General features: G+C 34.6%; 1 protein-coding gene across 1 annotated transcript in view; it reads right to left on the bottom strand.

Annotated features, from left to right (window-relative positions):
* The window catches only part of LOC109854770 (thrombospondin type-1 domain-containing protein 4), a 64,886-nt gene that overhangs the window by 2,635 nt on the left and 48,526 nt on the right, over positions 1 to 13,725 (bottom strand). The window contains exons 4-15 of the mRNA XM_020428194.1: positions 13,278 to 13,429; positions 9,324 to 9,444; positions 8,229 to 8,331; positions 6,530 to 6,702; positions 5,854 to 6,058; positions 5,400 to 5,566; positions 3,745 to 3,853; positions 3,541 to 3,616; positions 3,119 to 3,315; positions 1,149 to 1,272; positions 568 to 820; positions 234 to 416 (exon numbers count right to left, since the gene is read on the bottom strand). Coding sequence (XP_020283783.1) covers positions 234 to 416; positions 568 to 820; positions 1,149 to 1,272; positions 3,119 to 3,315; positions 3,541 to 3,616; positions 3,745 to 3,853; positions 5,400 to 5,566; positions 5,854 to 6,058; positions 6,530 to 6,702; positions 8,229 to 8,331; positions 9,324 to 9,444; positions 13,278 to 13,429 — 1,863 coding nt within the window. The remainder of the gene's footprint in view (positions 1 to 233; positions 417 to 567; positions 821 to 1,148; positions 1,273 to 3,118; positions 3,316 to 3,540; positions 3,617 to 3,744; positions 3,854 to 5,399; positions 5,567 to 5,853; positions 6,059 to 6,529; positions 6,703 to 8,228; positions 8,332 to 9,323; positions 9,445 to 13,277; positions 13,430 to 13,725) is intronic.

The following is a 13,725-nucleotide window of genomic DNA, read 5'->3' as shown; positions in this document are numbered from 1 at the left end:
ATATATCTCACTATCGAAAAAGACTATATTCTTAAATAAAGAATATATTCTTAAATAAAATTCTTAAATATAAATAATATATTCTTAATTTCAGAAGAATATCATCTAAAATTTTTAAGAAGATTTTTTAAGTATAAAATCTTCTACTTACGAGAATATAATTTTTTCGGTGTAAAAGAATTCAATTTTATTTTTATTGCTTAGATTAATATGACAAAGTTGCGTTTGTTCACCTCAGAAGACCATTTCGAATACAGCCAGGAAGCGTGATGTTTCATATCGCGCGTCATCGTGCCACAAGATGTTACTTCGCAAGCTTTTTGGGATTCCGGCTTGGTGTTTAACGAGCAAGTCTCTCCGGACGTTATGCAAGTCACCGTTCGATTTCGAGTTCCACGACCGCACGTCACCGAGCACTAAAATCCACACAATTACGTGAGATAAATCGAAAATTAGTGATTATAAGCCAAAAATATACGAAGCGCTCGATCGACTTCCGATTTTAATTTTGTTTCTGCGCTAGAAATTTTTTAACAAAGATATGTTTAACAAAAAGTAGCGACTCACCGGGCCCCAAGTACCCACGTCCCACCTGGGCTCGTCGTATTGGGAGGACAAATTCCTCAGTTCCGGATTCGCGTTGGGACAATTCGACAGACTGCAAATTTCCGTGGTGTTCAGATTCGGCGGCTCGATGCACGCACCGGCGGCCACAGATATCGTCAATTCCGCGTTCAGTTCCTGAACGCACTCTAATCTCCGCGTTCTCACGCCGATCCCACAAGTAACCGAACATTCGCTCCACGGTCCGGTTTGCCATCTGACATTTTCAGTTTTTTGAAATATCCGCAATGTGACACCCCGTCCAAAAAAATGTGTTACATAGTGTACGAAATTTACGTAGCGCGATAAAAATATTTTCAGTTTTTTATTTTTTTTTTCTCGCGCGTGCGAGGTGACAATGTTGTGACAAGAGTAATTTCTAATTTACATTTACACAAAATACTTACAAAGATATTTACTGTATACAGAAAGTAAAAAAAAACAAAAAAAAAATAGAGAATAATAAACTGTCGCGGGATCTATTGGAAAATTATCAAAGAAAAGTGTCATATCATATATGTATATGTGTGTATTACCATAAGTACCTGGGAACGCAAGGACGATCGTTACATCGTAGAGGGGGAGGTTTCTCGATGTTGCGACAGCGTTTCTCATTTACATGCGTCTGAGTGTCCTCGCGAACGCATTTTGCGATCGGTGTCTGCAAGCCTGCAATGCAACAAATCAAACTCCCAATATTTTCACAAGATGTTCATTGTTTTATCTCTGTTCAAATTAATTTTTGTAAAAAACAATTTTTTTAAATAAGCGATAAATGAGGTGTGACCTCCGGCTCCTTTTGGTAACTCCAATAAATTGAATCAATTAGCAGGGCAATAATGAGCCACGGCAGGATGTTGTGCCGTAGAAAAAATTAAAAAATGTAATTGAGACGTTTCGACGTTTATTTTTTAAGTCCTTATCAATCGTTAATCAATAGAGTTGTCAAATTTTTAGTCGGTATAACTCGACATTACGAAATTCAAAAACGCTTAAACAATTACAGAAAATGAAACGAGTCATGTCGTGTATTTTTTAACAGACTGTCTGTTGACTGTCTGTTGACAGTCTCTCTATGATTAACAATTGATAAGGACTTAAAAAATAAACGTCGAAACGTCTCAATTACATTTTTTAATTTTTTCTACGACACAACATTCTGCCATGGCTCATTATTGCCCCGCTAATTGATTCAATTTATTGGAATTTTTTTAAAATCTTTTTTAAAATTATTCTGCGCGCATGAAGTTAAAAAGCAGGTGTGAAAATGCACGAAAAAAATTCGCATTATCTTATAGTCGCCGACTTTCCGTGTTGTCGCATTAAAACGCGTGTCTAATTGTGTCAAACGCATCTCGCGGGTCACTTCCCACGCAATGTCCCCCAGTGATGTCCAGACGAAGAAGTCGTTTTCGCAATGACCTCTAATTATCCAGGCGCTTTTTGCCTAATTGTTCAATCGACTCATCACGACAGATCAAACTCGCAAATTAAAGTGACATATTTTTTTTTATACACAAAAACACAAATATTTTTATTATCTCGTTTGATTTAACGCTTAAAATTTTACGAAATATATATTTTTTATTAATTAATATAAATGATTGTATACACGGACAAAAAAAAATGATGTTGAATCAACAGTATCGGTTTATATTGATATATAATATATTTTTAATAATTTATTGAATATATTATTAATATATATATTGAAAAAAATGATGTTGAATCAACAGTATCGGTTTAATAATATATAATATATTTTTAATAATATATTGAATATATTATTAATATATATATTGAATAATATATTGATTTAATAATATATTGAAATATATTCTGTTGATGCAACATCAATATTGTTGCACTACACACGGCAGATAGTCGCTTTAAGAATCTAGACGCAATTGAATGAACTATTTAATTTTGCGTCAGCCCGTGACATCAACTTTAATTAAAGCAACTCCATTTTTTTTTCTTTGTATATTCTTCAAAAGTACTTTTTTATCGAGGGAGGATAGTGCGAGAAATAATCGACTAATTTTTAATCGCATTCTTTTGTTGTCTCTTCTGTGTCAAAGTGGCGGCTCAAACATCGCTCTGTTAATTTGACACAAATTTTACATTACGTAATCAATTAAACCGTTCGCGTTGTACGACCGCAAATATATACAGTAGTTCCTCGATTTGGTGTTCACAAAATTCACCTCGTTTTGATGTTCCATCGTTATTTCCTCCGCATTTCGGTCTCGATTTCATTTTGTTCTCGCTTTCGTTCTTCTCGTAGCTGTTTCTCGCGAACGCACCCGAGCTCTTGGAAGGCGAACGAGTTCGCATCTTATAGATTTTCACGTGTGTTCCGAATCGCGCACAAACCGAGGAACTATTGTAACATCGATATTGGAGTCAGGGAGAATTTTTCTAATTTGCAACGAGAGACACGCAACACCCCGACACACACATAAACCGCGCGATGCAACGACGCGTGATTAATTTCGAGTCAAGTTTCCTTTACCTCCTCCGCATTTCTTCGTGCAAACAGCGAAACCCGTCACTTTCCAATTGAATTTTCTCCTCTTCTTCTTCGTCTTCAACTTCGGCTGGTCGCCCGCCATCACCTTTATCTCGTCCTTCCGCTCGCCGTCGTTCCGAGCGCGCGGCGGATCGCGATCGCGATTTAGCCCGTAAGATAAATCGCCTCGCCAATCCGATCTGGAAAGCAAGACGGCGAACGAGAACTGCGTGAAACGAAGACAAATCGCGCGGCTCGGATTTTTCGAGAACGGAAGATATACGAACACGCCGTTAAATATAATTAAGTAAACAATAAAATACGACGTTGAAGAACCTAACACATTCGAGAAGTTAAATTTTTATATATTTCTGAGTAAAAAATTTTTTTCTCTCTCAATAATTTAAATAAAAATCATGTCAAACCTTAAAACGGGTATTTGCACGTTCGTGTGTGTGTACGGCGGACTAGGTATTTCGTTCGATCCTCTATCCTTCGATCCTGCGAGAAAAAGAATAAGACGTTTCCGAGTACTAATATGCAGATGTACATACAAGCCCGTAGGTAAACTGTAGTTTTTTTTTTTTTTTTTACTCGTATGTGTAATTGATCGGCGATAAAGCAATTACCTGCGACAAGCAACGGCGGTGCAATCACCGCTTTATCGTCCGACACTTCCTTCGTCGTGGGTAACATGTACTTGTAGAGTACCCCCGGATTCGACTCCACGGATAAGATCTACGATAAGATGCACGTACACAAGCAGTATTTAAAATTTAAAGTTCGAAGTCGATTAAATACTATTAATTTATAATATATGAATGATTATAATATTAATTTATATATTAATTTATAATTAATTTATAATAAATGAATCTATAAACTAGAACGCGTTCAAAGATGTTGCAAATGAAAGGTCACGTTATTAAACATTATAGCGTATAAATACGAAAAATAAATAAAATAAACTATAAATTGTTTTCAAACGCATTATTGAGTACACGGACAAAAAAAAATGATGTTGAATCAACAGTATCGGTTTGATTGAAATATATCCTGTTGATGCAACATCAATATTGTTACACACGGCAGATAGTTGCTTTAAGAATCTAGACGTTAAATTAATCGCACACGCAATTGAATGAACTATTTATTTTTGTGCCAGCCCGTGACATCAATTTTAATTAAAGCAACTCCATTTTTTTTTTCTGTGTATATAAACAGAGAGAACGTTTGCTCTCTCAGAATGTAGATATATATAATAGTGAGAAACTTAGAAAATAAACAGGAAAAGTATAATGGCCATTTAAAGCAAAAAACACTGGTGATAATGTGTGTACGATAGAAGCATTATTTTATTCAAGCAGGTAACATAGAACGTTTTCGCCCTTAGATTAGGCCTTTATCAATATATATATATAAAAATGTTGTTCTTGAATTAAAAACTTTATCGAGTCACATGATTACAATTCAGAAATATAAAAGTAACTTCTATCATACACACATTATCACCAGTGTTTTTTGCTTCAAATGGCCATTATACTTTTCCTGTTCTTGTGAGAATTTTTTTGAAGCGTACTATACTCCTCTTCTATTAGAAAATAAACAATACGAAGAAAATTAAAATTTAAAATAATTCGAAAGAGAGAAATTGATTGATTTGATTGATTATGCTTTAATTATAATGCGCTCTGGGAAAAATTCCCCTCAAGCGCTTGCAATACAAAAGAAATTATAAGCGCAGAAAATATTCAATATAAGTACAAAGAACTATATAAATGAGTATTAGAGGAATATATAAAAAATTACATAAATAAAGAAAAATCTAAATACAAAAATATTAATTAGAAGGAAGAAAATATAAATACAAAATATAAATTAAAAAATAAATAAATAAATAAAAAAAATATAAATTCAAAAATATAAATTATAAAAATATATGTATAACAAGTGATAAAGATTTCAAAATATAAGAAAATACATATAAAAACAATAAAATATATAAGAACGCTGAAACAAGTGTTAAGTTCAGCAAAAACATGCGAATATATAAACTTCGCTACAGAANTGTCAAATTTAACGGTATGTCAAACAGATATGCGAAATTGAATATATAAAAAGAGAGAGAGAGAGAGAGAGAGAGAGAGAGAGAGAGAGAGAGAGAGAGAGAGAGAGTAAAATTTAATCATATATTATAGCGCACACATATAATTTGAATAAATAGTTTTCATTTCTGACGTGGCTAATGAAGAGTCGGTAATACGAAATGAGGAACTTAATATACCTCTAAATGCAAGGAGTCGTTCAACGGTCCGGTCGCCAAGATGCACTCCATGCGGTTCCTATCGCCTCTCTGATATGTTAATGTCGTACCAACCGCCTTGTAAGTACCACTGGGACTATATGACCGCGGTCCGTTTAGAATGTACCTGTCGGTGCTGTCTTTCAACGCTACAAATAGAGATCAAGATCGTTCGTTAATTAAATATTTATCGGTATTGTGTCAAGAACGCAACTCGCTTTTAAAAAAATTACTTAAACACGATCGCCAAAGTGGTTGTACAAAACAAATTTTCACGATAATTTGCGGTGATTTACTCTTCCGCGATCTTTTAATGCAAAATACCACTTTATTATTTACCGCAAATAATAATTCTATCATTTGTTAAACATTAATTAAAATTTCTCTCTCTAATTAGTTTTTTTAAAATATGAATTCATTATTAATTACGTTATACCTAAAAAATTACTGCTGGGCCGCAACTCGGAAATGTTGAGCGACATGGCACCCCTCGGGATCGTGGTCACGTGCTGATGACCCTTGGGCAAAAGTGATTGCATGAAAATGCCTTCGTACAGTCTACAACCCTTACCCTGACCGCCGCACACGCCGCAGGAATCCATTGTTACGGCGGAACCGACTACGCCGTCGCACCCTACGGCCTGAATGTGCAAACATGTGAATTTCCGCCGCTGCTGCTGCTGCTGCTGCTTTTTGCGTTTAAATACGAACTAGAAAATTTAACTGCATGTCCGTGGATTTCTCCGAGAATTTAATTTCCGACCTGTTTCAAATAATTCACGGTTCTTTTGAAAGAAAAAGATATTCTTCTCGCAAATATAAAATTGCATGTGCTTTTTTCCATACAGCGCTACATACTAGTTCCATACGAGAGCTCGTAATAAACTCGGGAGAACATAATTGCCGAATTTATTGCCCGATGAACGTATCTGACTGACGCGTCGAGCGCGCAATAAATAATCGCGATATCGGCAGGAAAAGGGAACGAAAAAGAGACAAAGGGTTGAAAGCTCGAAAGGACCAATAGAGAGTTTCGTATCGCGCACCGGTTATTAATTTTCCGGCATCACATTCTCTCGATATTGCGTTCGCACTGCGTGCTCCGTATATACCTTGCACTGTCCGGCGACGCAGAGCCATCGTTCGCCGGCGTTGCGTTCCGTCGAAATCCCGCGTCCACGAAGATTTCGAGGCTCGCATGGCGTGCCGTCCATCACCGTCGGTTCCAATGTCGCGTAAAACCGCTCGCCGACCGCGCGGCAATTGAGCGCGCACGAGTTCGGCGCTGAGAAACATCAATATAAATTATCTATATTACAGTTAGAAAAACATACCAGGTGGAATTTGTATCATTCCGTGTATCGATTGTCTCGTATCGAAACAACAATGTTTTAATAGATGCCTGCACCGAAAAAATTGTATTCTTGTTTTGAGGAGAAAGAGATATCCCACTTACTTTAAGTATATTTTATACTAAAATAGGCGCCAAGAAAAGTTTCTTATTTTAAGAGGAAAATCCTCTAAATAGTAATATTGACAAGAATATATACTGATTAGAATATAAAAAGCCTCTATGAAAAAACATATATATCTCACTATCGAAAAAGACTATATTCTTAAATTAAGAATATATTCCTAAATAAAGAATATCATCTAAAATCTTTAAGAAGATTTTTTAAGTATACAATCTACTTACGAGAATATAATTTTTTTGGTGTGCCGTATATCATGAATATGTCAGATGAAATAATTACTCAGATTAAATTATAATCCGCTAAAATACAAGTCGATGTACTCAATCTTCTATATTTTGCAAGATAATTTCGGATTGCAAGAGGATTAAGTACACCGAAAAAATTGTATTCTTGTTTTGAGGATATCCCACTTACTTTAAGTATATTTTATACTAAAATAGGCGCCAAGAAGAGTTTTTTATTTTAAGAGGAAAATCCTCTAAATAGTAATATTGATACGAATATATACTGATTAGAATATAAAAATCTCTCTATAGAAAAACATATATATCTCACTATCGAAAAAGACTATATTCTTAAATTAAGAATATATTCTTAAATAAAGAAGAGTTTCTTATTTTAAGAGGAAAATCCTCTAAATAGTAATATTGATAAGAATATATACTGATTAGAATATAAAAATCTCTCTATAAAAAAACATATATATCTCACTATCAAAAAAGACTATATTCTTAAATAAAGAATATATTCTTAATTTCAGAAGAATATCATCTAAGATCTTTAAGAAGATTTTTTAAGTATAAAATCTTCTACTTACGAGAATATAATTTTTTCGGTGTACTAAAACAGAGAATTAAATTTATTTTAAGAAATACACTTATATGTAACAAATATCGATTGTTAATTTTTCTTGCTGTAAACACATATTAACAATATAATAAAAGAAGTCGCGCAATGTCAGCTGTTACACCGAAAAAATTATATTCTTGTTTTGAGGGGATATATCCCACTTACTTTAAGTATATTTTATACTAAAATAGGCGCCAAGAAGAGTTTCTTATTTTAGGAGGAAAATCCTCTAAATAGTAATATTGATAAGAATATATACTGATTAGAATATAAAGAGCCTCAATAGAAAAACATATATATCTCACTATCGAAAAAGACTATATTCTTAAATTAAGACCATATTCTTAAATAAAGAATATATTCTTAATTTCAGAAGAATATCATCTAAGATCTTGAAGAAGATTTTTTAAGTATAAAATCTTCTACTTACGAGAATTATAAGTTTTTCGGTGTGTAATCGAACGCCAATTCGATTTTTCAAACTCACCGTCCAGAAAAGGCACCCAAACGTAAGTACGATTCTTGTAGCTCTTCCCGTTGTACTTGGCGCATTGTTGCTCCCGGAGATCTTCCGAGAAGTTCGGGCAATCCTGCACGAACATGCAATATGGATCAAAGATCGGATTTAACTTGCGTTAAATCGAACAAAATAAATACGGAAAAAGTTACATATTTCGAAAAGATAAGTAACGCTCCATCCAGGATTAAATAAAAGCATAATTATTTCCGGTCTTGTGCAAAAAAAAAAAATGCTATTCCGAGCTGCGCAATCGCGGAACGAAAATTCATATTTATATTCACGCGAACGTATGTGTCTAAATAATTTCCGGTTTAGACTTTATTAATTGTCAGAAAACAAAATCGGGGGGTAGTAGTTACTTTCGCCCGTGAATATGCGCTCTCGATTTTAAGTAAAACGATCTCGTTAGATCTCTTGTCCAAATTACATCGGGAAGAGAGTATTTAAAATTCAAAAACACGTTAGCGGTTCTGATCAGGTTCCCCACTTGAGAGGTAAACAGAGAGACCTTATCGCGAGATTTTTATCTCGTAACGGAGACTAATCAGCGCCAGCGAACCTCCTTCCCTTTCTCCCTCTTTTTCTCTTTATCTCTCTCTCTCTCTCTCTCTCTCCTTCCTCGGTACTGGACACAGCCATCCATTAAGCTCGAGTCTTTGGTTTTGCACACAGGTGGTGATTATTCTTATGAATTTTAAACAACGTTGCGCACACGCACACGCCGGACCGGCGCGAATATAAATCGTCGTCGTGCGCGTCCTTAATTGGGCCCGGGCGATGATTTGTTCGCGACTCGTGACGCATCGGTCGTGTGAGAGGAAAATCCTCCGAAGAACGGAGTGGATATAGACGCATCCGTTGATTTACGAGACGTCGTGAGAGTAGTGACACGCGCGCGCGCGAGCATGTATGAGAATTTTTTTTTTTTTTTACGAAGAAGAGGAACTCGCGCGCGCGCGCGCGCGGTTAATCGCGCGGAGAGAGTGCGCTAACAACCCTTCTGGGACAACAACAAGACAACTACCTGGGAAAAATAGAACAAGCGCCGCTCTGTGGCTTTACCTCTGTGTTGCACGTGTGGTAGCGTTTGTATGTGCCGATGCAAACGGGTCTGGCGCTCGTACGCGCCGATACAAATGGACTCGTTCCGTTCTCCGTGATACTTCGTCTTCTCAAAAATCGCCTGAAACGAATAGACCGCATTAGTTCGTTCATTGAGACCAGAGCGCGAGCGAGTAGGCGCGGTTTTTATAATAGCGGGAAAATATCGCGTGTTTCTTTTTCAGATCAAAGGAAAGAGAACATATATATATATATATAAATGCGTGCGATAAAGACGACCAGTGTTTTCCGTTATCTAGATAAAATTATCTAGATATTCATCTAGATGTGATAATTGTTTTATTTTATCTTTATCTAAATAATTAAAATATATGACATCTTTAACTGTATCTCAGATAAGAAAAGTGGTATCTTTTGTAAATTATCTAAGATAATGAGTACGCTTTCTGAATGTGGACTTTTCAGTACGGGATAACAAATAATTGTACCTCGAAGAAACAGTTTATCCGATAGCACATTTGAAAAACTATTATTTTCTACACCGAAAAAATTGTATTCTTGTTTTGAGGATATCCCACTTACTTTAAGTATATTTTATACTAAAATAGGCGTCAAGAAGAGTTTCTTATTTTAAGAGGAAAATCCTCTAAATAGTAACATTGATAAGAATATATACTGATTAGAATATAAAAAGCCTCTATAGAAAACCATATATATCTCACTATCGAAAAAGACTATATTCTTAAATAAAGAATATATTCTTAAATAGAGAATATATTTGTAATTTCAGAAGAATATCATCTAAAATCTTTAAGAAGATTTTTTAAGTATAAAATCTTCTACTTACGAGAATATAATTTTTTTGGTTTAATAAAATTTGAAATGAATTCTTTTCTCTCTTTTTCATCTTTATCATTAAAACATTTATATAATTTTGAAATTTTTTATTTTGGCATTTTGTTCGCGTTTGAATCGGCGCCATATTTTATAAATATAATTAATTAGTATACCTTTCGAGTATATTCACCGAAAAAATTGTATTCTTGTTTTGAGGAGAGATATCCCACTTACTTTAAGTATATTTTATACTAAAATAGGCGCCAAGAAGAGAGTTTCTTATTTTAAGAGGAAAATCCTCTAAATAGTAATATTGATAAGAATACATACTGATTAGAACATAAAAAATCTCTATAGAAAACCATATATATCTCACTATCGAAAAAGACTATATTCTTAAATAAAGAATATATTCTTAATTTCAGAAGAATATCATCTAAAATCTTTAAGAAGATTTTTTAAGTATAAAATCTTCTACTTACAAGAATATAATTTTTTCGGTGTATAGATTTTTTCTTGAGATGTATTATTTAATTTCCTAACTTCTTTAATATTTTAAAATTATCTAGATAAAAATCTCAACTAAATCATCTTTTAATTAGATATGATCAAATCTCGGATTATCTTCATCTTATCTGAGATACATACGTATATGTTTTATCTAATCTGTATCTAGATTATTTCAAATTATCTAAGCGCAACACTGAAGACGACAGAAAGACGCTTTCGCTATAACGCGTCTTCTTTAAATTTAATTGTTGTCATCGAGATGAGTAATTATATGCTCGCGCAATGTGAATACTGTTCTTCCGCGCGTATTTTTTTCCCGTACCGTATCTGAAAAACTCGTTTGTCACGCGTTGGAAAACCCGTAAACAAAAAATAACGCGGAAATGTATTCCGCCCTTATAAATCAAGAATCAGCTGGTATACGCTGTATTTACTTGCGCGGCGCGCTCTCGTCACGGAGATTCGTATTGCGAGTCACGTAACGACTCGCGGTAGCGTTGTGAAGGTGTAAATGTCAGCGGCGATAACAACACGTTTCTGCCCCCCCGAGAGAGAAGCCCTCGAGAATCCTCGTCGGCCTGCCGGTGTATAATCTTCTTACGCTACTGATCCGTAATTTTCTTGCTGCTTATATAGCCGGGCGCGATAGAACGTACAAGGTGAGACTCTCTTGCGGTGTATCTTTTCCGGTTAAAAAAAAAATCAGTTTTAAATTAAAATCGTACCTTAAATTACTCTTCAAAGGATTTATATATTGTTACACACTTCTTTGTGTTCGGGGTTTTAATTATAAAATATATTAGTTTTTTTTAATCTGAGAGAGAGACTCTCATCGTTCCGAAGGAAACGAGAAATGACGAAATCGACTCGCAAATGAATTCGCGTAAAGAGAGAAAACGCGGACGTGCAGAGAAAGCACATATTTAAATAATATAACGCACAGCGCTTCCGCACACATGGAGTGTATAGCAAACATTTGTACAAATATTGTAAAAATTCTCTCTCTCTCTCGACTCTCTTTCGTGAATTTTAAAACAAAGTTCTCGAATCAATAGCGAAGCGCTCTTGTGTGCGCTCACATTTATAATACAGACGAAAAATCGTCACGTTATTGTGCAAAAGAAAAACTTTCGTACGCGTTTTGTTCGAAATTAATTAATTCACGTTTTATGCATATATAATAAAACGCAGCGTGTTTCTTGTTGAACAAAGCGATCTTTTGCCGGGCATAATTAAATTCCGTCAGATAACACATGTGCAACATAAAAATATTGTCTTTCTCTTTGTTGTTAAACATTTGTTCCTACATGTGTGTTTCAAGCTTTATTAAGCAATTTGTTTCTACACCGAAAAAATTGTATTCTTTTTTTGAGGATATATCCCACTTACTTTAAGTATATTTTATACTAAAATAGGCGCCAAAAAGAGTTTCTTATTTTAAGAGGAAAATCCTCTAAAAAAATAGTAATATTGATAAGAATATATACTGATTAGAATATAAAAAGCCTCTATGGAAAAACATATATATCTCACTATCGAAAAAAACTATATTCTTAAATTAAGAATATTTAATAAAAAAGAAAAAGAATATTTAAATATTTAAATAAAGAATATTTAAATAACGAATATATTCTTAATTTAAGAATATAGTCTTTTTCGATAGTGAGATATATATGTTTTTCTATAGAAACTTTTTATATTCTAATCACTGTATATTCTTATCAATATTACTATTTAGAGGATTTTCCTCTTAAAATAAGAAACTCTTCTTGGCGCCTATTTTAGTATAAAATATACTTAAAGTAAGTGGGATGTATATCCTCAAAACAAGAATACAATTTTTTCGGTGTAGAAACAAATTGTTTAATAAAGCTTGAAATAGTATTGAAATAGTAGTTTAATAAATTTCTCAAATAAAGAATATATTCTTTATTTCAGAAGAATATCATCTATAAAATCTTTAAGAAGATTTTTTAAGTATAAAATCTTCTACTTACGAGAATATCATTTTTTCGGTGTAAAAAAAAAAAACCAGAAAAATTAATCAACGATTTCAATAACGCGGTACGTTGCGCGGACGGGGGGGCGAAGAAACGAGGAAGATCAATTATTAAGATCGACCGATCGATGAATATACGGCTCGAGTATAGCGTGATATTCGCGTGTACGAAATTCAAAGTTCATAAAGCGAATAGTCTCGCGGCGAGACTACTCTCGTCTAAGCGCCCAAGTGCTTATGATCTAAATTGCGCGAGACCCTAACGGTAATCCCGCGAAGAGGTGTGTGATTATTGTTAGGACGGGGCAAGGTGCTTTGCATTCGCGCGATCGAACAGCGACGCCCGGCGATTACCGATCCCCGCCGTGACCTCCGGCGAAAGATCGTGCCCCCTCGGAAGAACGAAGGTGAAGCGAGGTGTGGAAATCATTAATCGAGCGTGAAGATATTCGAATGACGCATCATCACAATGAGGCATCATCTCTTCTGTGTATTTGTTACTTAACCGAGCTTCATATATACCCCGCAATTTTATTTTTACCGGACACGATATGAGAAAAAAAAAACATAAGCTTGAAACAAAGCTTTAATTAGATTAATGCGCTTACCGTAGAGGAACGCATTCCCGTGATTGGGACTGGATACCGGTGCCGCAGGACCTGGAACACTCGCTCCAAGAGCTCCACGCGCCCCAGCTTCCTCGCACTCTGTTGTCACGCCCGATTCCGAGTTGAGTTCGCTCCTGCAGCATGTGGTACACCTGAAGAGATCGAGATATTGTCTCGTCAAACTCGTTGTTGTTCAATAACTTCCTTCTTTGTAAATCAAACAATTATTCGGAAATCGACCGTAGCGCGGCGCAATTTTTATACTTCGTTGTATCTGCTATTTTTTTGTAACATAGATATTACACACACGTTTTTACACCGAAAAAATTATATTCTCGTAAGTAGAAGATTTTATACTTAAAAAATCTTCTTAAAGAAATTAAGAATATATTCTTAATTTCAGAAAAATATCATCTAAATTAAGAATATATATAATTTAGAAGAATAT

The sequence above is a fragment of the Pseudomyrmex gracilis genome, unplaced genomic scaffold, assembly GCF_002006095.1.
Source record: "Pseudomyrmex gracilis isolate BER0280 unplaced genomic scaffold, ASM200609v1 scaffold_73, whole genome shotgun sequence".
NCBI classification, from domain to species: Eukaryota; Metazoa; Arthropoda; class Insecta; order Hymenoptera; family Formicidae; genus Pseudomyrmex; species Pseudomyrmex gracilis.
This window is presented reverse-complemented; position numbering and strand designations above follow the sequence as displayed.